The sequence below is a fragment of the Durio zibethinus genome, chromosome 25 (assembly GCF_047325235.1).
Source record: "Durio zibethinus cultivar Kanyao isolate XHJ-2024 chromosome 25, ASM4732523v1, whole genome shotgun sequence".
In the NCBI taxonomy this organism is placed as follows: domain Eukaryota; kingdom Viridiplantae; phylum Streptophyta; class Magnoliopsida; order Malvales; family Malvaceae; genus Durio; species Durio zibethinus.
This window is the reverse complement of record NC_143186.1, coordinates 17,486,830-17,513,869: the sequence shown is the minus strand read 5'-3', so window position 1 is coordinate 17,513,869 and position 27,040 is coordinate 17,486,830. Positions and strand designations below refer to the sequence as shown.

Here is a 27,040-nt window from a genome sequence, read left to right as displayed (position 1 = left end):
ATACCAAATAAATGTCACATCACCTCCCAACGTGTCAATCTTAGTCAACTAAACTAATATTATCTTCCTTTAAGATAATGATTTTGAAAGTGAATTTTTTTTTCGTACATGAATGTGGATTTTCATGATTTACCTTGTTTAATAAACAAAAGAAATTTCACTTTATCTTGAACTCTCGTAACAATTTGCAATCGCTTTTTAATTTGCCGGCTGGATGTCAAAAGCTGATTTTAAAAATTCAAAGCATGTTCTCACTTATGTACTGACGAAATAGTGAGACAATTTATCTTTTCATCAACCTCTTCAACACTTAATCTTTGTATCAGACAAATACATGAAAATTAAAATAATATTAAAATCTCCTGACCTCTTTTTGAACTGGCAGTAACAATTTTTGGTATTTAATGTCCTAATTTTTGGTATGTGGCTAGCCAAAATGTCCTAATAAACACTTTCTATATAGGAAAAAAATACAGTGTATTCCCAATTACACATCAACAGCTACCCTTCTTTGCATGTGTCATCTTCCCCAATCAATGATTAGATCAAACTCCACCTGTCAAACCCACAAATCATTACACCTAGTCACAAACCAAGGTAGGGAACTTCCCTATACATAGAGTTCATACGAATAAAAACCACTAATTTCGTAGGTAACCAGGAAAAACTAGAGAGACAAACACACCGTAGTTATGGCTACCTTGCCAGGATCGGATCCCAGTAGCCATGGCTCCTTATTGGAGTCACCCTTACTCCTTCCATCCAAAGATTCCGGATGGGAATCCGGACCCGGATCCGAACCCCATAAGCTTTGCATAGACGACATGTTACAAAAATACTGCGGAGAATTCGGGTCCTGGCAATTGAGACACTTTGTTTTAACAAGCCTCGCATGGGCTCTAGAAGCTTTCCACACCATGGTCATGATATTTGCGGACCAGGAACCTGCTTGGCGGTGTACAAAAGGGTCAGGGTCAGCGTGTGATGAGGAGAAAAGTGTTTGTGGGCTTGAACCAGGGTCTTGGGAATGGAAAGGTGGTTCAGGAAGCTCCACCGTCGCTCAGTGGGGATTGGTTTGTGGGGATAAGTATAAGGTTGGGCTTGTTCAAGCCTTGTTTTTTGGCGGCTGCATGATTGGTGAGTTGTTTCCAGCTGATCTTTCTCTTTTTTTTTTTTTTTTGGTTGTGTTGTTGCTGATCTTGTTATCTGTTGGATTTTTTTTTTTTCTCTTCACTATATTTTCTAGTTGTCAGGTTTAATGTTCTATTTTTCTTTTAATACGGATCTCTTCAGGTTTTATCTTAGACTAATCTCCTTTCTGCAACGATTTTGCACACTCCTTCTTCAGGTTTTTATCTTAGACTAATCTCTTCAGGTCCATAAATTATACATTATTGCACCTGGTTTCCATCACAGTAAAACCTGTTATATGTTCCTAAAATACGTTTCCTTTAACAAGAACCAGACTTGTTTTTTACTAATTTCTAAAAGAATAGTAATTTGTAATGATGATCATTTGGTGCATATTACGAGACAAGAAATATGAAGGTCAAGAGGGGATAATGTAAGTTATTTATAGCTGGAGAATGAAGATACTACATAACAGGCAAAGAATTGGCTGTTTTTTCTATGATTCAGATTGTTATTTGCCACTTGAAGCTTCTCCTATCAGGGTCACATTGTTTTATGTGCAAAGAATTGGTTGTTTTTTTCTACGGTTCAGATTGTTGTTTGCCACTTGAAGCTTCTCTTGTCGGGCCACATGCTTTATGTTTGGTACATCTTGTGCGTATGTGAGAAATAGAAAATTGGAAAATCAAAAGTCATGCTACTGATCAAAATGGACAAAGTGTAGCTTGGTTTTAAGTCATTTTCTTGTGGTCCGTAAATTAATTATTATCATCAGTTTCTTGAAACATCACCTTGACTTTGTTGATTCGGCTTTTTCTTTATTGATTTTCCATTCCAACTTTTTGGGATGCTTTTAACTTCTTTTTTAACATTAAATGCTGATGTATATGACTTTTCTGACACACTTAATTTCATTCTTTTTTATTTCTGCAAAAAGTTAACTGTAATATTGATAGGATTCATCTCAAAATAGACTTCCAATGTTGAATTCTGAACTTACTATTAATCATTGTTGTCCTGAAACAATTCTTTCCCACAAATAATTGCTAGAAAACAAAAGAGGAAAGGTGCAGCCCTTATTTAATAGTACTATGACGACGGTGGAAAATCAACCGCGTCTCCTGGAGGACTAGGATAGGAACAGTGATACAAGCATGATCCCATAAAGAAAAAAAAATCCAGAACTAATAATTAGCAGACTTTTTTGTTATTTTCTTTTATTGTCCTGAAACTGCAATTGAAAATTACCATATTGATCTCTGTCTTTGTTCCATTTGTGAGACTTTTTCATTTCTGCTCAATGTGAAATCAAGCAATTCTAACCAAATCAACCGCGTCTCCTGGAGGACTAGGATAGGAACAGTGATACAAGCATGATCCCATAAAGAAAAAAAAATCCAGAACTAATAATTAGCAGACTTTTTTGTTATTTTCTTTTATTGTCCTGAAACTGCAATTGAAAATTACCATATTGATCTCTGTCTTTGTTCCATTTGTGAGACTTTTTCATTTCTGCTCAATGTGAAATCAAGCAATTCTAACCAAAGACATTTTTGACATTTTGGGCATTTGATGGGCATATTTTCAAGGGGAAAAAACCACTTCATGATCAAGTTTAAAGCTAAAGTACAGGAACATGAAAGTTCTACTTTCTCAAACTTGGTTGATCATGTGAGAGTTAGTGTCCTATCATCACCTTTATATCTTTTACTTTGTTGAGAAAAAGTGTCATCCCTTTTTTCTCTTTTTGTTGCCTTTATATTTTTTTCTCTTCAACCTACATCGTCTACTCTTTAATTTAATGAGTAGTCCAACACTTACTCAAGCCAGTTCTCCTTCTGGAATGTTGAAGTCATGATTGTTGTGCCAGGGAGGCATGGAGACCACCAACTTCACCATCAAAATTCTCTTTTGGATCAGTTCTTTGTTCAACCATACAGAATTATAATAACTAGGAAATTAAGCACTTAAAGGAACAAGGAAAACGCTTAATTTGCTAGTGTATAGCACATATCAGATTGTGGGGGTGGAATCCTACCATTACATTTCAATGTCTTTATCAGTGTAAAGAATCACTCATCATTAATGCATTGAATGCAAGAACTTACTTTGTTGTAAGAATCTTCTGATGATTAAATTCATGACTAAAATTCAATTTTTTGACACACATTTTCAGGTGCAGGAATATTTGGTCATCTATCAGACTCAAAACTGGGAAGAAAAGGCTCCTTAACGGCAGTTTGTATCTTAAATGCCATCTTTGGTTGCCTTACATCATCAGCCCCAAACTATTTCACATATCTCCTACTCCGCTTCCTAACAGGATTCAGCACCGGAGGCGTTGGCCTGTGCTCCTTTGTCCTGTCCACTGAACCTGTTGGCCCAACAAAGCGTGGTGCTGCTGGAATGTCCACATTCTATTTCTTTTCAAGTGGAATAGCATTACTCTCAGGCATAGCTTACATTTTTCCTGCGTGGCGTGCTCTTTATATTGCCTCCTCCATTCCCTCTATCCTTTTCCTTGTTCTGGTTATTCCTTTTATCTCCGAGTCCCCACGTTGGTACCTTGTCCGTGGGAAAATGAATGAAGCAATGAAAATTATGCGCACCATAGCCAAGTCTAACGGAAATCACCTTCCTGATGGGGTTATCCTTGCACTGGATGATGAAGCTAATGATGCTTCAAATGATAACCAGAGTTGCAAAGAAGCAACAATGAAAAAAGAGGCAATCACTGGTTCTGTTGTAGATGTAGTTCAATCACCAATCACTCGTTTCCGACTGTTTCTAGCAGTAGGAATCAACTTCACTTGCTCTGTTGTGTACTATGGCCTTAGCTTAAATGTTGTCAACCTTGAGACAAACCTTTACCTCAATGTGCTACTTAACGCCGTAGCTGAAATGCCAGCATTCACAATAACAGCACTTCTGTTGGATAAATTTGGGAGGAAGCCATTGGCAATTGGGACACAATGGTTTACTGCAATCTTTTGCTTTATGGGTTCCCTGATGGGAAATGTTGGAATATGGAAAGCAATAAGAATGTGCTGTGGGATTCTGGGGATATTTGGCATGGCTGGAACTTATAATCTGTTGTTTATCTACACAGCTGAGCTCTTTCCTACAGTGGTGAGAAATGCAGCCCTTGGATGTGCAACTCAGGCCGCCCAAATGGGAGCTATTTTGGCACCATTTGTTGTGGTTTTGGGTGGTGGCTTTCCATTTCTAGTGTTTGGGGTATCTGGATTGATTGGAGGGATGCTTGCATATTACTTACCAGAGACGCTGAATAAGCCATTGTATGACACAATGACAGGAATGGAAGAAGGAGAGAGAGCTTGGATAGTTGCCTGAAAGTAACTTTTTCAATGTTTGTCACACAGCTTCATTACATCATCGAGCATCTAAACTTCACATAATGGGATTTTCGCGGCTTTTTTATCATCAAACAACTGCTAATATATGCAACAGACTCAGAATGACCAAAATTTCTCTTTTAGAGAAAAAGTCATTGGTCAAGCAGAAATAGAACTTGAGGCCTAAACAGTTTGTCCATAGTGTAAATTACACATACTTTGAGACTGTTTAATGTTCCTTTCCTTTCTGTAATCTTATTATCTGTTGCTGGTTTTTATGCTTCTGCACTTTCAAAGGATAGTATTTGTTATCTGATATACAAACCTGAATTTTTCCATATACATATATATATATATATATATATATATATATATATTCTAGTGACAAACATTGCTACATTAGTGTTGTTAATGTTAGTTAGGGTAACATTTTTTTTTCACCAAGACAAATTGCTTTGCCCTATTTGATTGCAATAGTTGCAGATTTACAAGAATTTTTATTCCTACAAATAATTTGTACAATATGTATATAAAAGATTATTATCAAAACATGAAAGGAGTAGGGGAAAACGCTGGAATGACCACTTGCACCGAATTTCGCCTGCAAATTTCACCGAAACAAGTGTTCAGTTTAACTTTAAACTTCTCTAAGTTCTGAAAACCAAACATGGTATTGTTTTGTTGTGTATGTAATTTATTGTAAGCTACTAATGAAAATTGACAATGGAAATCTCAAAGAAAATGAATTCGTGTTTTTTTTTCAATAAAATTTAAAGATCAACATTTTATTTAATTCACTTATTGATGTATTTATAAAGGATTAGAGCAAATTTTTTAATTAATTCTTTTACTTCAACCTACTTTTGTTAATTTTCCTTTTTTTTTTTCTATCATTTCATTTTCTTCTCATCAATTAACATAAAGAAAATCAATTTGTCACTAAAAATATCTTTCCCGACGTTGACATAGCAACTAATTAGTAAATAACCACACCAAATCGAGTTTCCTTCACTCTTTTTCATATAAAAAAAGTTATTAACTCATTAATTTTTATAATATTTTATTATTATTCTTCACCACAAAAATTAAAAAGAAAAAGATAATGTTTGAGAAAATTTTTAACCTAAAAATTAATAAAAACAAAAACAAAAGAAAATTCAATTACCCTATGTCGTCGCTATAGCTTCGAACATGAACTTTGGAGCGTGACCCCGTGGTGCTCTTCCTCTTCACCACCCTATCCACCGTTGCCGTCGCCGCTTGGGGTGGTGTTTTCTCTCTCTTCTCTGCCGTAACCTTATCCTCTGAGATCACAAACAATGAGGGCTTCCACTCTGGCGTCAAAGACCCTGGTGTCCCTACCCTTACTCTCTTCTTCTTCTTCCTTAGAGCAGCCACTTTTGTAGGCATCAAAGACCTTGTCTCCTCCTTCCTTGGAGCTGTCCCCGCTGTCACCACCTGCTCCTTCACAGACACTTCAGGCGTTGTAACACAACATGACACAAACTCCAGAAAAGATCTCATTGCTATATCAATTTATATTCACAAATAAAATTTTCAATTAATTAATTAATTATATATATGTATCGATATCTATAACTCTGCACGTTATAATTATACGTGCCAAGAAAAAAAACTATGAATAAAAAAAACAAAACTAAGGTTAAGAAGATTTAGAGTAAGAGCCATTGGAGTCTCATTTCTCTTTTTCTTCTCACATGTGATAGAGTTTTTGAGTATGGTCTACTTTATAGTGTTGACGGATATGGATTTATGTTAAAAACTAAAGTACAAGTTTGCCCCTCGTTTTGGGAGTTTATTATGGGAAATGCCGTGGAGCTGCCTTGGATGATTGCGTGGTGGCCTTAATTCTGATTTTTGAGTCTTCGCTCAAAATTATTTTTTATTTTTTAATATTGATTATATTGTTTAAATAGTTAAAATATATATGGGTGGGCCAAGAATTTAATGAGGGATGTGAAGGATTTTTTTTTTTTTTTTTGAGAAAGGGATGTGAAGGATTCTTATAACTCAAATTCGAGGCATGTTATATATTAAATATATATTTAAAAAATTTTGTTTCCAATATTGATGATGAAATTTTTAAATTTTAATTAAAAGATTAATAAGAGTTTTAATAAAATATGTTTATATATATTAAAAATGAACTCTATTTTTAACTTTGCGTATAAATAATTTAATTTTTATTTAGACAATTCTTATTTATTTTATTGCAAATCAATGTGGGTTTCTTCCATCGAAAATGAAAAAAAATGTTAATTTACAGATGATTAAACCTTAGGTAAGAAATGATTAAATGTCCCAAATCCCTTGATAGAAGTTATTCCAATCAACACATTTTGAAAACGTTGGCGTGTTTAAATTTATTTTTCATACATTTTGTTTAATAATCAAAGTGAAAAAAAGAATGTTTTTTTTTCTTTTACTCCAAAAGTAATTACAAGCAAATGATGAGTCATAATCCTTTAAAAATTTTCTTCCCATAAAAAAAAAGTCAATTGTCAAAAACTCGAGAAATTACTTGCATGTTGACCTTTTTTTTCTTTATTATTATTATTATTATTATTATTATTTTGTAATCTTTTGAGAAACATCAATTTCATCTATACAAAACCAACAAATAACACTTTGACAAATGACAAATACACTATGAAATTCACAACATTTGGACATATTATTAATGCATCAACAATGAAGTTGTCAATTTTATCACCATCAAGTTATAAAATTAATTTGTCATATACCAAGTCACCTCTAGCAATTGGTTCGTTCCATAATTAAAAGTAGCTAGAGGTGGTAAGCAAAATATTTTGATTCGAGTATTTTTAAGTTTAAATTATTTTATATTTAATTTTTATTAGATCATTTAAAAAAAATTCATTGTCAATATATAAAAAATGAATTTATTAAAAGAAATTATCATATTCACTTACCGCAAAATTTTTAAATTTATTAAAAATGTAAGATATATTATACATTTTATTCTATTTTATTGACAACAGAATAGATGTAACAAGAATTATGTTCTATTCCTTTCATGGAGTAGAACAAATTCATCTACACCACATTTTTTTCTTTTTTTGGTTTAATTAATTTCTATTTTATATGTTGAATATGAAAAAATCCACATTTCTAACAAAATTAAATTCTTGATATCTAATTTTCTCTCTCAAGAATTCTTTCTTTTGCTGATTCAATACCCAAAGAAAACAACTAATCAAAACCTTTGAATTTGACAACACCGGAGAGCCTTTGATGCACTGAAAATTACTAAACAAATGTTGCTGAGAAACGAAGTTGCTTTAAATTCTGTCTCCAGAAAATATCCTCCACACACCCCAAAGTTTCCATCAATTTTCCTAACCATCTTTTTGTCTGATGCAGATCACAAGGTTTAAAAAAAGAAAAAATCGATGTGTCAAGTTATTTTCAATGAAGGTTATAAAATTCTGTTCCCTTGCTTGGAAAACAAGGCAGGTGCCGTATAATTATTGGGTTGCTGAGAAAATAATGTGCATGGGAATAGAAATTGGCAACTTCCCGGGGCGCAGACTTTTCATTTTCCTTGGACGACCCATGTTTGATACATATTCAATGAATATGAGTATGAAAATCTGAACCATTAAATGTATGAAAAATATGAAAATCCAAACCATTAAATATATGAAAAAAATTAAAAAAATGTACGTATTTGTGTTAAACAGGATCTCAACACTCACTTTCGAGTCCAAGTAACATAAGGACCACAAAGTCTTTTTCATTTTTCATAGCAATTGATCCTGCAGGTAAGCCATCTGCGTAGAAATTAATATGCAGTCGCTGTATTCAGCTTCATCCAGACGTCTAATGTCGTGAGCAACACTACAAAGAGTGACAGTTGAAGAAGAAAATGACCATTAATTGCAGATGGAGTAGGAATTATGAAATGTTGATGACTGTGATTTACAGCAGAATTGATGAGTTTAGGATTATTTATTTTTGGACAAAGATTTGTTCTTACATCTCCTTGCTATTGGAAAAGATCAATATGTTCACTTTGGTTACCTAATCAAGATTCCAAATTATCCATTAATGCTTCACCAACTTAAACCTAATTTTTCTAGATGAAATAAAATGAATTTTGATGAGAATCCTTCCTCGATCACAATCATTTATGAGACATATTATGTATCATGTTATCTCAATTTCAATTTAAAAAAATAAGATGGTTGTACATGTATAATACATATAAATATGACATTTGTGAAGTATAAACAAATGCATTTATATACGATAATTGTTGCGCCTGAAGCAATAATCATAATAATACAGAAGCAATAGACAGCAATCAATAATCAAATACGCAGGAAAAATAAAGCACACCAAGATTTACGTGAAAAACCCTCCAGTGTAGAGGGAAAAAATCACGGGCCACCAGAAAAATCTTCACTATCAAATAATAGTTATACAAAGTTCTTCTCTAGCTAAAACTAGAGCTAATCAACAACTAGAGAAACAATTGGAGAAATCTCACCAAATAAGTGACTCAACAAATACATCCTGAATTTATTCCTAGAGAGCTTCAAACCCGATCTTCACCGTTCAGAATGTAGAACTCTGAATCATAAACCTCTTGACAAGGTTTCAACTCAATCGGACCACGGATTGACTTCCGTTCAACCAACTCTCCCTTCTCCTTTTTCTCTCTCTGCTTTTCCTGGCTTTTCTTCTTTCTCTGCTTGGTTTTTTACACACACCTAAAACAACCCCACCTCTTTTTTTATTAAGTAGCTAGGGCTCTGTGTAAAATAAAAGATTAAGACCCATGGCCTTTACTTGGTCCAAAACCACTTACATGGGACTGGACCCCATTTTCCTAACAATCTCCCCCTCCAGTCCCATTAGAAGGAGATTCATCACCATAGCAATTTCATTTGGAACTTACCTTGGCCAGGGAACTCATTCCAGCCAAGTTACTGCAAAGCTCAAGCTTTTCCCTGGGAAGTATCTTAGTCAACATATCTGTTACATTCTTATCAGTATGGACTTTCTTCAATAACATCTGTTGTTCTTCAATCACTGAACGTAACCAATGATATCTAACATCAATGTGCATTGTTCTAGCATGGTACATGGTATTTTTACTCAAATCTAAAGCACTCTGGCTATCACAAAATACCACATACTCTTTCTGATTCAACCCCAATTCAAGAAAAAAATGTTTCATCCAAAGCATTTCTTTACATGCTTCAGTTGCTGCAATATACTCAGCTTCTGTAGTTGACAAAGCAACACACTTCTGTAACTTAGACTGCCAAGATACAGCTCCTTCTGTAAAAGTGAATAAATACCCTAAAGTAGATTTCCTACCATCAAGATCGCATGCCATTTCAGCATCAGTAAACCCTTCTAGAACTGGTTGTGAAACTCCATAAGTCAAGCACATTTTTTAGGTACCCCTCAAATATCTAAAAATCTATTTCACTGCTTCCCAGTGAACCTTCCCTGGATTAGAAAGAAATCTGCTCACTACACCAACTGCATGAGCAATGTCAGGCCTTGTACAAACCATAAGATACATTAAAGAACCGACTGCAGAAGAATAAGGAATACTAGACATAGCTAGTTGGTCTTCCTTAGACACTGGACAAGATTTCTTACTTAGATGAAAATGGTTGGCAAGTGAACTGCTAACTGATTTAGCATGTTTCATGTTGAATCTACCAAGCACTTGTTCAACATACTTTTCCTGTGACAACTACAGCTTTCCAGCTCTCCTATCCCGGATAATGTCCATATCAAGAATCTGTTTTGCTGGACCTAAATCTTTTATATCAAAGGACTTAGACAATTGTTCTTTCAACCTGCAAACCATACTAGCATCTTGTCCTACAATCAACATATCATCAACATATAATAATACGATAATGAAGTTACCATTAGAAAATTGTTTAACATACACACAAGAATCCGCTGCTGTTCTTTTATAGTTATGACTCACCATAAAAGAATCAAAGTTCTTGTACCACTGTCGCGGAGCTTGTTTCAAGCCATACAAGTTTTTCTTCAATTTGCAAACTAAGTGCTCTTTCCCTTTCACTTCAAAACCCTCAGGCTGATTCATATAAATGTCCTCCTGTAAATCACCATGCAAAAAGTAGTTTTAACATCAAGTTGCTCAAGTTCAAGATTCAAACTAGCTGCCAATCCCAGTACCACTCGAATAGAACTCATATTTACAACTGGAGCAAAAATCTCATCAAAATCGATGCCTGATTTCTGAGAAAAACCTTTTACTACCAATCGAGCTTTGTACCTCACTAGTTTGTCACCATCTTTTTTCAACTTGAACACCCATTTATTCTTTAATGGCCTCTTCCCTGTTGGAAGTTTAACAAGATCATAAGTACCATTCTTTCGCAATGACTACATCTCTTCTTTCATTACTTTTAATCAGTACTCTCTATCCGGAGTAGCCTATACATCTTGAAAGCTTTCTGGCTCCCTTTCACTGGTAACTAAAATAAAATCTGAACTTCGATACCTGGTAGATGGCCTGCGCTCTCTAGTAGATCTCCTGGGTTGAGACTCTACATCAATTGATGCTGAAGGTAGCTCCCCCTACTCAACACTCTCAGGTAAAGAGGATTGCTCCCTCTACTCAAAACTAATAGCATCTGGCTCATCACCAACTGTGGCTGGCTTATTCATATCCCCAAGTTCTGTTTCTGGCTCATTTTTACCATCTGTGACTCTTTCCTGTGAAATCTCTGTCGGTGTTGAAACATCACACTTAACAGTAACTCATGTAGTCTTCTCATTTTTCTCAAGGTCTGCTATGGTTTCTTTTTCATGAAAGACCACATCTCTGCTTCTGACTGTCTTTCTCTTTACTGAATCCCATACCCTGTAACCAAATTCTTCATCACCATATCCTACAAACACACACTGTGTAGCTTTACTGTCAAGCTTTGACCTCTGCTCTTTTGGCACATGCATGAATGCTTTACACCAAAAAACTTTCAAGTGAGAGTATGAAGTATCTTTTCCTGTCCACACTCTTTCTGGAATGTTAAAGCCCAAAGGAACTGATGGTGACCTGTTAAGTAAATAACAAGCTGTGTTGACTACTTCACCCCAAAATGGCTTTGGTAATTTTGCCATCCTCAACATACATCTGACTTTTTCCACAATGGTGCGATTCATTCTTTCAGCTATACCATTATGCTGCGGTGTTCCAGGTTCTGTCCTTTTATGCTCAATCTCATGCTTTGAGCAATACTCTTCAAAGCCTTTAGATGTGTATTTTCCACCATTATCAGTTCGAATACACTTCAAGGGTAACCCTGTCATCCTTTCAACCATGGTATGAAATTTTTAAAAATACTGTAGTACCTGACTTTTATATTTCAACATATACACCCAAGTCTTACGTGAAGCATCATCAATAAAAGTAACAAAATATCTGCTACCACCTAATGACTTAACCTCAACGGGACCACATACGTCAGAATAAATTAATTTCAATCTATTTTCTTTTCTCTAAGAACTTTTACGAAAAGAAACTCTATGATGCTTACCAAACAAACAATAATCACATGAATCGAGAGATATACCTTTGGTCAAGGGAATGAGAAAGTGCCTTGCCAAAACCTATAACCCCTTTTCACTCATGTGTGCCAGCCTCCTGTGCCACAAGTTTGCTGAAGCATCATTTTCAACGGTATTTACTTGGTTACCGTTCAATTGCATCCATGTCTTATACATTGTGCAGCATAGTTTTCCCCTTGCAACTACCATAGATCTTTTGAGAAGCTTTCACTGTCCATTCTTTTGTCGACTTTCATATCCCTCCTTATCAAGGACATTAATAGCAAGCAAGTTCATTCTCATATCTGAAATGTGTCTAACATCCCTCAAAGTCAACATGCAGCCTATACTAGTTTGTACAATAATATCACCAATCCCAACAATCTACGACACACTCTTGTTTCCCATCTTCGTACAACTAAAGTTTTCTGCTTTGTAAGTTGTAAACAACTCTCTCTTAAGAACACAATGATATGCCGCTCCTGTGTCAACTATCCACTCAATGTCGGGATCACTAACATGATTACAATCACCATGTGTACAAATCAAAGTAACTGAATCACTATCTGAATTCACTGCTGCAACATTGCCATCATCTGAACTCTTACCTTTCTCATCTTTTCGCTCTTGCTTTAAGATTCTACAGTTTCGTTTTATATGACCCGTCTTACCACAATGGAAACACTTCACTTTACCTCTAGATTTGGATCTATGTTTAGACTTACCACGACTTTTTGAGTCCTGACCTCTGTCGATGTTTCTACCCCTATTCTCTGTGACTAGAGTTTGATTCCCATGGTCTACATCTTTTCACCTCGCTTCTTCATTAAGTATATTGTCCTTTACCATCTCCAATGTCACCTTATAATCAGGAGCTGAATTAAGAACAGTCACAACTAGAGTATTCCAGCTGTCTGACAATGAATCCAAAAGAAATAATGCCTTCATTTCATCATCCATCTTAGGCTCCATAGTAGTCATTCGATTAAATATATCTTAAAAATCACTCAAGTGCTCTGTAACAGATCATCCATCCATGTACTGTAAAGTTGTAATCTTTTTAACAAGCATAACTTTATTCATACCTATTTTTCTCTCATACAATGTAGCCAATTTTTCCTAAACAATGTGAGCATCTGATTCCTGCGCTACATGATGAAATACACTGATATCAACCCATTTTTTTATTGTAGCCAGCGTTTTTCTACCTAGCTTCTTCCAGCTTTCATCTTTCATATCCGTTGGTTTAGCCGAATCTCCCAATACTGGCTCATACAAATCTTTGCAGTATAGATGATCCTCCATCATAGGCTTCCAAATTGAATAATTCGATGCTGTCAATTTTATCATGGAACCTGTATCACCCTCCATGATCTCAAACAGAATTTACTTCTATCCTGAGTTGCTTCTGTATCGATGTCTCAAAATAACCCTCGCTCTGATACCACTTGTTGCGCCTGAAGCAATAATCACAACAATACAGAAGCAATAGACAACAATCAATAATCAAATACGCAGGAAAAATAAAGCACACCAAGATTTACGTGGAAAACCCTCCAGTGTAGAGGAAAAAAACCACGGGCCACCAGAAAAATCTTCACTATCAAATAATAGTTATACAAAGTTCTTCTCTAGCTAAAACTAGAGCTAATCAACAACTAGAGAAACAATTGGAGAAATCTCACCAAATAAGTGACTCAACAAATACACCTTGAATTTATTCCTAGAGAGCTTCAAACCCGATCTTCACCGTTCAGAATGTAAAACTCTTAATCATAAACCTCCTGACAAGGTTCCAACTTAATCGGACCACGGATTGACTTCCGTTCAACCAACTCTCCCTTTTTTTTTCTCTCTCTGCTTTTCCTGGCTTTTCTTCTTTCTTTGCTTGGTTTTCGACACACACCTAAAACAACCCCACCTCTTTTTTTATTAAGTAGTTAGGGCTCTGTGTAAAATAAAATATCAAGGCCCATGGCCTTTACTTGGTCCAAAACCACTTACATGGGACTGGATCCCATTTTCCTAACAATAATAACTATCATAACAGTTTTAGAGTCGTCCGACGAATTTAAAAATAAAAATAAAATTTTGAATTTGAATTTTATAATTAAAAAAAAAAAAGCAAAACGATGCCGTTTCACTAACCCAGGATCCACACGTGACCCACGACCTGATTCAAGGTCACGTAATCAACACGCGACTCGATTTTCTTTTAATCAATCCAGTTGAATTGGTCTGAACCAATGTCGATCGGACCGTTAACAGGTCTGATTCGGATAAAAAAAATTTAAAATTTATTTATTTATTTTTTAAATATTATTTTTATTATTTTAAACTTTTATCATTAATATTTGTGCACATCAAATGTTAAAATTTGTTAGAATAAATTTTTGTTGTTTTTATAATAATAATTAGTAAAAATAAAAACAAAAAAAATAATGAAATACATAGTTGAAATCTTTGATAATTTTGTTAAAATTTGAAATAAACCTTATAAAATAATGATTAAAAAAATAATTAATAATTAATGACTATGATATTAATAATAAAAAAATGGTTTCTAACTTTTGATAAATTTTTAAAATTAAAAATTAAAAATAGTAAAAAAAACCAAAAAATAATTAATATAAATAAAAAATTAGTAAAAACGTAAGAAAATGAAATTTTTATCTGATGATGAGATTCAAAGGTACTTCGAATAGCGATATCTATAAAATTTCTAAGTGAAAAGATTTTTTTAAAAAACTGTATTTGAATATTTATAAAAAAAATTTCAATACAATAAAAAAAATTTTTAATATTAAATAAAATAAAAGTTAACTCATTTATTAAAATAAAATGACAAAAAGTGAGAAAAACATTTATCTAATAATGAGATTCTAAAAATATTCCAAGTAATGATGCTTTACAAAATTTTTGAGTGAGAATATTTTTTTTTAAATATTACCAATATATTAAAGTATTTATAAAAAATTTTCATTATGATAAAAATTCTTTCTTCAAAAATTCTAATAAAAAACTAATAAAATTTTTAAAAGTAAAATAAAATGTATGCATCAACATGTTGTTATTTGTGTTGCATACATGTGTTCATTTTTATGGAAAATAAATACGAATCTTCGATTATAAGATTTTAAGATATCTTAAAAAATGATGTTTAAAAAATCTCTAGATAAAAAAAAATTCTAATATTATCAATATACTAAAACATTTTAAAAATTATTTTAATAAAAAATTTTAATTTATTTTTTTCGAATAAAATATAATAATAATAATAATAAAATAAACAAAGGAAGTCAAAAAAATTACTTTTTACACATCAAAACTAAGATTATTTTTGTCAATATCAATAAATAACACTAATTAATTGATATTATTTTAAACAAACGTTATAAAAATACTAATATTTTTTCACACATAATCAATTTTTAAATCCGAACTGTTTCGTAAACCTAAAATAATCATTTTAATAAAATTTAAAAATTTTATTAAAAAAATAAATTTTAATAAATGATCAATTGTACTTAATCAAAAAATATTAGTGACGATTACGTCTTTTGTTTTTTTTATTTTTTATTTTATTTTCAAATTCGTAAGACAACTCTAAAACCGTTACAACAATAACATTTTAAAAAAACTGATAATTCATTCAAAGTCTGAAGTAACCAAATAATGCAATTGAGTTCTCAGTAGACAAGAAACTCAATGAAGAATAATTCAACGGATTCAATTTTCAGTCTTATTTTTCCTGAAGTTCTTGAATAATAATAGACCTCAGCTCATCACATCATAGCACGTAAGTTCAAGTCTAATATTAAAAAACTTCATACATAATACAAGAAATGATAGGCAGCCTCCATTGTAAATCCGTCTCTGATCAAGATCAGAAAATGAGACAGCATGTTGCAGAACTATTCGAGTCATTGGCCGCCATTTGAATTAGTCATGTTGTTCTGTGGTGGAGTACGTGCTGGCCGAGGTCTTGCATACTCTGCAAATATAACCCAACCATCGAGAAACTGCAAAAAACCAAAACGAAACAAAGGAAATTAGTTACCACAATCAGAGGACTTTCTACAATCTACCATCGTGCTTAAAAGTAAAACAAAATAACATCAATGGATGGTTCAATGATGTAACCTGGTACAGTTCTATAAAAGCATAACAAATTTAATTTCAAAAATATTTTAAGGGTACATTTCCCTTCAGAAGCAATCATTATCCTTTCAATCATAATTATAACCTTAACACTCTAAATCAATACAATGAGCACTGGAAATGGATGAATGGACACGTAAAAATTCCTCAAGGAAATTAACATTAAGGAAGTAGAGGGAGCTCACCTTGCCATCCATTCCCACTCTTCCTTTCTCAGCCTCCTCTATGGTGGCATACCTTACAAAACCAAATCCCTTAGAATATCCCGATACTCTATCAGTCACCACTCTGGCTGTAAACACCCAAAAAAAAATGACCAGTGGTTGTTAATTTCCAAAAGACAATTTTCAATAATCCTTAGGTGAGGGAGACAAACCATCAACTACCCGTCCAAACTGAGAAAAGGCTTCCCGAAGTTTCTCTACCGGAGTGCGTTTGCTAAGACCTAAGAACAAATTCAAATAATAAGTGATATCATAAAATGAACCAAGAAAGGCAAGAAGTGACCCTAGTCAATATATATGATAGAAAAAGTGCACAGAAATTTAATTACTAGCATAAACCAAGACAAGGAGAGGAGGGGTTTTAGACCCAAATTAATAATGCTAAATTAATTCTAGATTGATGAAATACCCTTCAATGCTATACAGGTATTAGAAAACAGAAACCAAATCTAAAGGGGCCTAAAACAGACTTAACTTATAGTGACCATGTTTTTCAGAAAAGCAGACTTTGATATTTCATTTCAATGCATTCTATTTATCAAATGAATAAAATCAAATACCAAACACAGCTCAACTGAAATCACTGCATACAAAAACCAATTGCAAATTAATTAATGCAGCCTGAGCTAATATTTCTCCTCGATTCCAACTTGTCAGAACATTTACTCTGGCAAGCGAAATGCAACAAGAAGGGAAGGATGAGGAAAGGAGGTGGAACAAATGAGAATGCTCTTTGCGAAGATCTGACATAGAACACAAAGACATACATATATATAGGATGAGAACAGGACCTAGTAAGAGAATGACATGAAATAAGAGCATAAGTTCCCACAAAATAAGGAAGGGAAACAACTGTCCACAAATTAGAGTTTGTATAGAGAGAAACTAACAACATGCCCATCATCTATGCTTGTAAGTTTGTACTACTTTATTACCATACAAATTCTCTGAAAAAAACCTCACGTCTTAGCCCCTTATATTATGCCTTGCATATGACTATCACCTATCTCGTTCTTTTCTACCAATGCAACTTGATTCAACTCAGGTCAAAAAACACATTTTTAAACACATAGTCTTATGCAACTATAATATCGAATCATGAAGGAACTTAAATGTTTAGTCGCTCAAATAAAAGGGATGATGAAACTAACACAAGATACAGGGAATACTAAATGTTACATGTTTGGTGGATGAACAAAAAGACATTAAGTATAAAGGCAATATATCACAACCCTCTCATATCCATGTCAGATCCATGCATGTGGGTCTCACATGAATGTAAGACAGTCATGCCATACAAACTTTAGACTAAACAATATGTTACTTCAGTTGGAAAAAATTACACTTTTAAGAGCTTCAATGGCATACGAGAATACAGCTCTCACTTTCACTCAAGCTTTGTCAACTAATCAATTAATAGAATTAGCCACCACAACTTTTAGCCCAGAAAAGAAATCTGAACTGTGCCAACTTTACAATTGACTACGTGAGTTTTTATCAAATGACACCCTGACATCATACTCTCCAATTATTTTGATCCTTATGCATACTGCATATTAAGTTCTGAGCCTGCGACAACCAAATCAGTTCATATAATTTATTCGAATCCTTCTCGTTACCAAAAAAGTTGGCAATCTTCTATTCCTTCATTTTTCTTTCTTCCTTCCAACCAAGGTGATAGTTTCACTTTCTCATTTGCTACTCACACTCCCCTTACTTGAATAACAATGCAGTTCACTTTGCATATGAAATTCATACTTCTTAAAATAAAATTCACAATTTTTTGCTTCGCATCAAGGGAAAGCACCAAAAAACAAATTAGAAAGCACAAATATCTTTTTTTTTTCCTCCCATTTCTTTAAATGAATGAAAAAGATAGAAAATATCAATTCCACCATGGGTTTCATTTCTTGACAAGTTAATCAAACCATAGCAAAAAGACACAAAACTTTCTCCCATTTTCCCACATTTTGAATAACCCAATAAATCAGCATAAGTAAAAAATTTTAATAACTCAGAAAAGAACAGGACAAATTACATGAAAACTCTTAAAAAACAGGTTTTTTATTTTTCTTTTTGACACGTTTTCCTACATTTTCCCAGTAATCAAAAAAGCAAAACAACCCACTAATCAACATATAAACAAAAGTTACCAATAACCCAGAAAAGAACAGGACCAATCAAATCAACCCTATTAAAAAGAACAACTATTTCTTCCATTTTCCCACAATTTCCCAGCCACCAAACCAATGAACCAACATACAAACAAAACCAGTAAAAACCAAAAATGATCATGAGCAAACATGAAGGATATGATATTGGTAAAAAAAAAAATGAAAGATATGATAGGCATAGATGGAGAAAAGATACGTGCCGGAGACAAAGAGGTTGGTACTTGGAGGAGCTTGCTCTCGACCAGGGGTTCCCTCACCGTTCCCCATCGCCACAATTGGCGGCGGCGTAAAGGAATTAGGTGAAGTTGTCGAGAACAGCCGCATCATCCCCCATGGAGCAGCCTGAGCAGCCATCGCCGTCGTCGCCGCCGCTCTCAACGCCATTTTTTGTGGAAATCAGGGTGGAAGGATTTGGGCTAAAACCTTTTTTTGGTACGCAAAAAGGGCAAAATCGCAATTGAGTATGTAAAAGAAAAGATATTGCGAAATTACCAATTTGGGCTTAAGCAGGACACATGAAATTATTTAATTAACTTTGGATAAATTACTTTTTTGGTCTTTATACACATATTTACTTCTTATGTTGAATTTTCGAATTTTTAAAATTTTTCGGATTTATATTCTCAAAATGTTAAAAAAGCTTTTGAATTCGGATTTTTTAAATTCATAATGTCATGTACAATATCTCATTTTATATTTTAATTTATTCAACATTTAAATAAAATCTAACAAAATTAAAGATAACTTATTTTTAAATTTAAATTTGGTGACTTGATTAATTTTAAAACTTGTGATTATATGATAATTTTTATGTTAGGGTTTAAAGGGTTGGATTGAATTGAAAATGGATAGGGAATTAGGAAAATTGGTGTGACGGGTGTTGAGAAAAAATAAAAAATGTTATTAGGGGTATAATAAATAAAAATTAATTTTTAAAATTTTAAATTTGGGATAAAAATAATAATTAGGTGAGAAAAATAATTTAAAGGTGTAAATAAAAATTTCTTTTACTAATTTTTGGAAAGTATGAAATGATAAAGATATCCCTTAAAGGTAGAGAGCATGGAAATTTTGTGATGTGTTAATTATGGGAGCATATCACTTATAATTTTTTTATTAGAATATTATAATTGTTCAATTACAATAAAAAATTATATAGAAATCAACCACTTGCAAATATAAATTTCGCAAAAATTTTGATAAATTTTACATAATTTTAAATTATAATTGATTAATTTTACTAAAATTATTGTAAACGATATGTTTCTGTCAATAATTGGATTCCAAGCCAACAATATCTTGGTTTAGTGGTAAGAATGATGTTTTAGAATTTTAAAATTTTAAATTCAAAATTATATGTAAGTCTAATTTAATTTTATATTAAAATTATCTAATTATATTTTAATTTATTGATTAATTATTTAGTAAATTTTTATATATAAATTATAATACTTAATTATGATTATAACTTTTTTAAACGTGTCATCTAATCAAATTCATTGAGTTTCCAAATAAGATTGTAGGAAGGAGAAAATACGGTATACATAACTTTGATTTATTTGAATATGCTGATGTTGAAAATGTTGTTGTTGTTTTTTTTTTTTAATGAGTGTATAAAATCCTTCCATAGTTCAATTAATGAGTGTGCATGCTTCCTCCAACCAAGCTTGAGCGATGGAGTTATTGATGCGTGCAAGCACAGCCAAAATACCATACGATAAAGATGGACAAATTATATAACATCTTTGTACCCTTAACAAAAACATAAAAGAAAAATTATGAAAGAAAATCTTGTCATTCAGTGATTTTTTTTTTTTCTCTAAAAAAAATTTCTTTTTGCAAATGTATTACTATAAGTTTCGACTATTTTTTTAGGAGCTATCTCTATGTTTTGCCTTTGTCTAATTTCATGGATCGAACAATTTTAAAAGTGTATTTTTAATTTTAATTTTTATTTATCAAATATTATGTCTTTAAATTTTTTTTTAAATTTGTAATTTTTAAAAATCTGATTAACATATATATAATTTGAATTAATACTCGATTGGCTCAAACAATTGAAGTTAACTAAGAATGTTTTTGAAATGATGTTAGTGTACATGACCAATCTAATTGAGATTCTTATATAACAAAGTTTATAATATTATTAATCATATATTAAACATGCAATATTCCTTTTCTTACCAAACTAATGGAAACCTTAGCTTTGACGTGTAACCTTGAGATTTCCCAATCTTTTGAAACTCCTAATGCCTTTGCTTCTTTCCTATCCAAAACTTATATACAACTACGAAATTAATAAATAAAATTAAGCTAAAACCAATCAACCTCTTTCTTTTTCTTTTTTTTTTTAATATCAAAGCCACATTCATGAACCTTAGACTATATAGTTATAAAGTAATTATGTAATCCACATTTTTTGTGGTAATACGCCACTTAACACAAAATTTTCTTTCATTAATCCTAATTTTTTATATAGTAAAATTTTTTATCATTATCCAAAACCAAAAGGTTTACTATAACTCGTAATTTTGTAATATTGAATTTCGATGATCTTATAAATGAAAGTAATAATTAATTAAGGATTAAAAAGAATAAGCTATTAGTACTAATTCGTTATATCATATGTCCTTCCCATGATCTATAGTCTCTAGAATTGTTTTTGATATATTAATAGGGTAATTTTTTAATTTTACAAATGAAATTAATTAACATGTCTCATTTTTAATTATTTTTTTATTTCTTAATATATCATAAAAAAATATGTATTATCTTATTAATTCAGTTATAAAATTTAAAGATTTCGGTGATGGTGGATAGATTTTCTCTTTAAAAAATTATATATAATAACCAGCCGACCTAGCTTACATATGTCATTATCGTATATAATTCTAATATATATTTTTTGTTGGTGTATTTATTCCCTATATTCATGGACTTTCTTCTCTTTGGTGGGTCCTAAAATTAAAACCTTGTGTTTATAAGCTTTATTTCTCTGTAATAACGTGTTCATAGAAGGCAAGGATAGCTTCCACAAACATCTTCACCAGGCCACCTTAGCCTATCCTTTTAAACACCTTCACCTGCAAGAGGAAACCAAACCTTGCAGTCGCTTTTGCCTTGGTATTTCTTCAACTATCAACTATATATTTTCTGAACCTTTACAATTAAGACAACTAAACACTCATTTTCCTTATATAGAAATAATCCAGGGAATTCTATAACCTACCCCTCTTCAAAGCTCCTCTATAGCTATAACAATAATAGCTTCACCTATGTCAATTATTTCTCTGGTCTTGGTTTTGATAACCGGGCTGCTCTTATTTGTTAGCTCAGATCAATCTGTTAATAGAGCTGATTTTCCTGATGGTTTCGTCTTTGGAACAGCTTCTTCAGCTTACCAGGTGAATTCCCTGCAGTTAGCTAAATATACCTTGTTTTTGTTTTGCTTTTGGTTTTGGAAATAAAGCATTGCTTAATGAGAAGGAAATTACATATATATAGTTTGAAGGAGCCGTGAATGAAGGAAACAAGGGAGATAGTATTTGGGATACGTTCACTAGGAAACCAGGTAAGCATTTGGTTCAATGATTAATGCATGATTTCTGAAACGAGTTTCAAATCTCCGAGTTTTTTCTTTTAATGTGTTCAAATAGGAAAGATTATGGACTTCAGCAATGCAGATACAGCTGTTGATCAATATCACCGGTTTGAGGTGAATTACACATTTACATATCGATATAAAAGCAAAGATATGATGATCAGTTCAACTCTTCTTTTTGTTTTGTTTCTTGTGTCTAAATTTTAACTTCAAAAGCCAAGAAATTGATTACAGGATAGCTTTTTCATTCATATTCTTTGTTAAGAAAAGCTGGTGGAAAGAAGCTTTCTATCCCACCAACCCCAAAAGAAAACAACAAAATAAAGTTATAAGTTGAATGAAAGCTTAACGCACAGCCCAATGGCTAAGGAGGAGAACCCATTTAGATAAGAATCTTTAACATAAATTATATAATCAGAATCATGATAATAAGCGAACGAATTAATTACAATATAATGACAAAAATATTGGATAAATGATTATGTGTCACCAATACATTAAATATAATAAAATAAAACACATGATAAAATCCATGCATAAAGTCAAAAAATACATATCAACAAGTCAATTCAAATAGTTTGTCTTTTACCAAATAAATTAGAGATAAAAACTTTTTTTTTTAATTTCACAGAGCGATATAGATTTGATGAAAGATTTGGGAATGGATGCGTACAGATTTTCAATATCTTGGTCAAGAATATTTCCAGGCAAGTTTTTCAATAAGGTCTAAAATTTTATTCTCTTTATACTTCTTGATCATCTGATTCTGATCATAATATCTGTAATTGCTTTGGAATTTACTTTACAACAGATGGAGCAGGGGAACCAAATGTAGAAGGAATAAGCTACTACAACCGGCTCATTGATGCTTTAATAGAAAAAGGTTGCTTATAAAACCATTGCTTAGATCACGAGAACTAAAAATCTAACACTTTAACAACAGACTAGACATCTGTGGACTACAGTTAACATTTTCATGGAGAATGGTTTAAAATTATTGAACCTCTAGCTATTGTTTTTAATCAGGAATCCGGCCTTTTGTAACTCTATATCATTGGGATCTGCCACAGATTCTTGAAGATAAATATGAAGGATGGTTGAGTAGACAGATAGTGTAAGTGCTGTAGGATTTATGCATGTGAAAAATGTTTGCAAATAAAAAAAAAGAACAGATTTTACAAGGGGAATGCAATTAATTACAGAGATGACTTTGAGCATTACGCCTTTACTTGCTTCCGAGCTTTTGGAGACAGAGTGAAACATTGGATCACCATCAACGAACCTCATGGTTTCTCAATCCAGGGTTATGATAATGGCATTCAAGCTCCTGGAAGGTGCTCTATTCTTGGTGGTCTACTTTGTAAGACAGGAAACTCATCAACTGAACCATACATTGTAGCTCACAACATCCTTCTGTCTCATGCTGCTGCTTATCACAGTTACCGGCGAAATTTCAAGGTAGGATTGGTATGATCCTAAATAAAATGTGTCATCAGATATCACTATGATTCTTTAACTAAAATTAGGAAAGAAATTGTTTCCAGGAAAGACAAGGAGGTCAAATTGGAATAGTATTGGATGCCAAATGGTACGAACCGATATCTGATAAAGATGAGGATAAAGATGCAGCAAATAGAGCAATGGATTTTGGGATTGGATGGTAGTATCGGATACTAATTTCTATGTATCAAACTGTTTGACATAAGTAAATTGAATTAGATTCCTTAATCTGTTTTTCATTGTTGAATCAGGTTCCTTGATCCACTTTTCTTTGGTGACTATCCTCTTTCAATGAGAAGGCTTGTGGGAGAAAGGTTACCTCAAGTCATACCAGAGATGTCCAAATTGCTAGTGGGGTCTTTCGACTTCATTGGCATAAACCATTATACCACACATTATGCCAGGAATGACAGAAGTCGAATCCGGAAACTAATATTGCAGGATGCTTCATCAGATGCTGCCATTATTACTACTGGTAAGATGCCAGAACATAATATTTTATATATCTTTTCAGTAAGAACATAATTCATATATACAAAAGTAATAATCTCATACATCTCCTCAATTGTAGCTTTTCGAGGTGGAGCTGCCATTGGAGAAAGAGTATGTCGTGACAACTTAAACTTACTGGAATTCTAGAATCATATATATAAATCTCAGCTGATGAGTACTTCCTCCTGTAGGCAGCTTCACGATGGATACGCATTGTCCCATGGGGCATTAGGAAGTTGGCTAGATATCTGAAAAATAAGTATGGTAATCCACCTGTTATAATAACAGAAAATGGTGAGTGTACTTTCAGCTTCAGAATTGCTCAACCCTTGATACTACTACGACATGCTAGACAATTTACATTCCTGCAGGTATGGATGATTTAAACAGCCCATTTATAAGTATAAACAAGGCTTTGAAAGATGACAAAAGGATAGAATATCACAGGGATTATCTCTCAAACCTGTCAGCTGCTATAAGGTAATGAAAAATACTGCTCAAGTTGTATCAGATTCCTACATTTTGGAATTGGGGTGCTTCAGAATCAGATGTGACTGTGCTCAGCTGACAGAAAAATGATCAAACACAGGGAAGATAACTGTGATGTCCGAGGATATTTTGTGTGGTCATTGCTGGACAACTGGGAATGGAACTGTGGCTATACCGTTCGATTCGGACTCTACTATGTGGACTACAAAAATAACCTTACAAGGATTCCAAAGGCTTCTGTTGAATGGTTTAAAAGTCTACTGAGGCTAAGAAGTGATATTTCAGCAATTTGAGGAACCAGTCGAATCTGCAACATGTAAATGTCACACCATAGAAATTTGAAAAAGAAAATTATAACAAATATAAGGAATGAAAAAAATGCCATCAATCCTTTTTTCCTTTTTCTCCAATTCCTCTGCTTTACTTTCTGGTACCAGTTCACCTGATCTTATTGCCTTAAAAATGAGATATCAATTAGAAGGAAAACTTTAATTTTCTGCAGAAGTTTTTTAAAATGGGTGACAGGTGACTAAGTTCTAGCTGATTATATTCATTTAAATAAAGTGACCAATGCCAGAAGTTCAGCAAAATGGGACCCAAAAGTTGCAATTGAAAAGCAGATAATCATTTGGATTATTGGTAGTCCTAAATCTTAGTTGCAATGATTGTAACGATCAAATCAATCTTGATGACATCAAGTACAAAAAAAAGAAGGCAATTGAAAAGCAAGACTCCTTGATAAAACGACCAAGGACAAGGCAATGACAACCAGCCATGTCATTTGGATTGTACTTGTCAGCAATTGCCAAGAAATCCTATTATTTTCTGATTTAAATGATATTTATTTTTGGAGACACATATTTATTTTATGAAATATTGTTTATTTTGATTCAAAAATTTTATAATTTTATTTTATAAAAGTAGATTCGTAAGTTTAGGTTTAAATTTTTATTTGTATATTATAATAGATCATTAAAGACTTTTATGCAAAATTTAGATGTCACAAACTCTTTTCGTTAAAATTTAACGTATCTGTTAAGCTCAACATAAAACACAAAAATTCATCGAATAACACAAAATATTAGGCAAGTCCAATATAAAATACATACAAATCACAAAATCATACCATCCAATTGATTATCGTTTTAATATCATTTGTAAAGATTTACATATAACTTGTAAAATATAATTTATTTTAATCCGAAAATATTATAATTTTATCCCATAAAAAGTATCTCAAATATTTAAACTTAAATCTTTACTTAAATACCATAATAAATCTTCAAAATCTCTCAACTTGAGATTAGAGTATCATATTATCAAAAGAAGGCACTCTGATTGTAAAGACTAGACTTATAATAATAACTTTAAATATCAAGAAATTTAAGAAAATTTTAAATTTTAGTTATTGATTATTGATTATGCAATTACTATGATTTACATGTGTGTCAAATTAAAAAAAAAATAAGGGTAGAAAAAAAAAAGAAAATCCAATTTATACTAGGAATTCAATAAACTCAGCCTTTCCTTTGTTTTGAAAAAAAAAACAAATCAGCTTTTGCAACAAATAAATCCTAAAAAATTCCAACAGCAAAAACAAAGCCCAAAAAATGTTCTATTTTATTAATTAAAACCCAAACATCTCTCTTTCAAGTTTTTGTAGTTTTTACCACTTTTTTTCTAGCTCTCTCTCTTCTTTTATCCAAGTGTAGACACTTAATTTGGTCCAGGCTCGGATCAATTGGGCCTGGTCCAAATGGGTAAGTCCAATTTTATTTTTGTTATTTTTTATTATTTTATTTTATTCTATATTTTATGTATATATTTTCCTTTATATCCTATGTATTATTTATTTATTTATTAGTACTATTTATTAATATATATATATATTTTTATTTTTATTTATTATTTATTTTATTTATTTTTGTATTTTTATTTATCTAATTATATATTTGTTATTATTATTATTTGTTTTTTTATTTATCCTATAATATTTTTTTGATTTATCTTTTTTAATTATCTATTATTTTTTTTATTTATTTGATTTTTATTTTGGAAGGTTGAGATTGAAGGCTGAGGAATTCTACTGGGAATGGGGATTCAATCAGAAGAGTTCAGATTGGATTCAAAGATTGAATTTCCGTCCAAAAAGGAATTGGGATTGATCAGAAACTCCTGATCAATCCCTATAAAAGGGACCTCCTGGAACAGAATCAAACACAGAGAAAAAACGTGAGCAAAGCTATTGATTTGAAAGATAGAAGAGTATAGAAGGCTAAGAAGTATTCTGAAAATTAGCAGAAATTTTTTGAAGATTTTTGG

General features: G+C 32.3%; 4 protein-coding genes across 7 annotated transcripts; 2 read left to right on the top strand and 2 right to left on the bottom strand.

Annotated features, from left to right (window-relative positions):
• Nucleotides 1-324: 324 nt before the first annotated feature.
• Nucleotides 325-4,769, top strand: LOC111275743 (organic cation/carnitine transporter 4-like). Its single transcript, XM_022861249.2, has 2 exons — nucleotides 325-1,137; nucleotides 3,308-4,769. The coding sequence occupies exons 1-2, from the start codon at nucleotides 693-695 to the stop codon at nucleotides 4,483-4,485; spliced, it is 1,623 nt and encodes a 540-aa protein (XP_022716984.1). The 5' UTR covers nucleotides 325-692; the 3' UTR covers nucleotides 4,486-4,769.
• Nucleotides 4,770-4,950: 181 nt separating this feature from the next.
• Nucleotides 4,951-6,222, bottom strand: LOC111276475 (uncharacterized). The gene is made up of 2 exons (XM_022862215.2): nucleotides 5,653-6,222; nucleotides 4,951-5,088 (listed from the first exon to the last, which is right to left on the bottom strand). Exons 1-2 carry the CDS (start codon nucleotides 6,009-6,011, stop codon nucleotides 5,031-5,033), a joined length of 417 nt encoding a protein of 138 aa, XP_022717950.1. The 5' UTR covers nucleotides 6,012-6,222; the 3' UTR covers nucleotides 4,951-5,030.
• A 9,484-nt stretch (nucleotides 6,223-15,706) lies between these two features.
• On the bottom strand, nucleotides 15,707-19,087 carry LOC111275744 (organelle RRM domain-containing protein 2, mitochondrial-like). The gene is made up of 4 exons (XM_022861250.2): nucleotides 18,837-19,087; nucleotides 16,615-16,683; nucleotides 16,424-16,530; nucleotides 15,707-16,099 (listed from the first exon to the last, which is right to left on the bottom strand). Exons 1-4 carry the CDS (start codon nucleotides 19,018-19,020, stop codon nucleotides 16,001-16,003), a joined length of 459 nt encoding a protein of 152 aa, XP_022716985.1. The 5' UTR covers nucleotides 19,021-19,087; the 3' UTR covers nucleotides 15,707-16,000.
• Nucleotides 19,088-21,511: 2,424 nt separating this feature from the next.
• Nucleotides 21,512-25,128, top strand: BGLU41 (beta glucosidase 41). Of its 4 annotated transcripts, none has more exons than XM_022861252.2 (13): nucleotides 21,512-22,040; nucleotides 22,141-22,207; nucleotides 22,293-22,351; nucleotides 22,869-22,944; nucleotides 23,049-23,120; nucleotides 23,264-23,351; nucleotides 23,440-23,695; nucleotides 23,782-23,897; nucleotides 23,989-24,212; nucleotides 24,309-24,340; nucleotides 24,421-24,523; nucleotides 24,601-24,709; nucleotides 24,819-25,128. In XM_022861252.2, exons 1-13 carry the CDS (start codon nucleotides 21,912-21,914, stop codon nucleotides 25,009-25,011), a joined length of 1,524 nt encoding a protein of 507 aa, XP_022716987.1. In that variant the 5' UTR covers nucleotides 21,512-21,911; the 3' UTR covers nucleotides 25,012-25,128. The 4 variants fall into 4 exon arrangements, with proteins under 4 accessions (XP_022716987.1, XP_022716986.1, XP_022716988.1 ...); XM_022861251.2 differs by having other exon boundaries at nucleotides 24,801-25,128; XM_022861253.2 differs by having other exon boundaries at nucleotides 21,648-22,040; nucleotides 22,298-22,351; nucleotides 24,801-25,128.
• Nucleotides 25,129-27,040: the final 1,912 nt, after the last annotated feature.

Bases quoted from the DNA above. Each gene is read 5' to 3' on its own strand.
- BGLU41 (XM_022861251.2), top strand. From the start codon at position 21,912: ATGTCAATTATTTCTCTGGTCTTGGTTTTGATAACCGGGCTGCTCTTA. The intron at 22,041-22,140 runs GTGAATTCCCTG...ACATATATATAG, and splicing joins CAGCTTCTTCAGCTTACCAG to TTTGAAGGAGCCGTGAATGA. The intron at 22,945-23,048 runs GCAAGTTTTTCA...ACTTTACAACAG, and splicing joins TTGGTCAAGAATATTTCCAG to ATGGAGCAGGGGAACCAAAT.
- LOC111276475 (XM_022862215.2), bottom strand. From the start codon at position 6,011: ATGAGATCTTTTCTGGAGTTTGTGTCATGTTGTGTTACAACGCCTGAA. The intron at 5,089-5,652 runs GTAATTGAATTT...TGAAATTTGCAG, and splicing joins AGCTATAGCGACGACATAGG to GCGAAATTCGGTGCAAGTGG.
- LOC111275743 (XM_022861249.2), top strand. From the start codon at position 693: ATGGCTACCTTGCCAGGATCGGATCCCAGTAGCCATGGCTCCTTATTG. The intron at 1,138-3,307 runs GTGAGTTGTTTC...ACACATTTTCAG, and splicing joins TTTTGGCGGCTGCATGATTG to GTGCAGGAATATTTGGTCAT.
- LOC111275744 (XM_022861250.2), bottom strand. From the start codon at position 19,020: ATGGCGTTGAGAGCGGCGGCGACGACGGCGATGGCTGCTCAGGCTGCT. The intron at 16,684-18,836 runs GCACGTATCTTT...ATTTGTTCTTAG, and splicing joins TACCAACCTCTTTGTCTCCG to GTCTTAGCAAACGCACTCCG. The intron at 16,531-16,614 runs GTTTGTCTCCCT...GGGTGTTTACAG, and splicing joins GTTTGGACGGGTAGTTGATG to CCAGAGTGGTGACTGATAGA.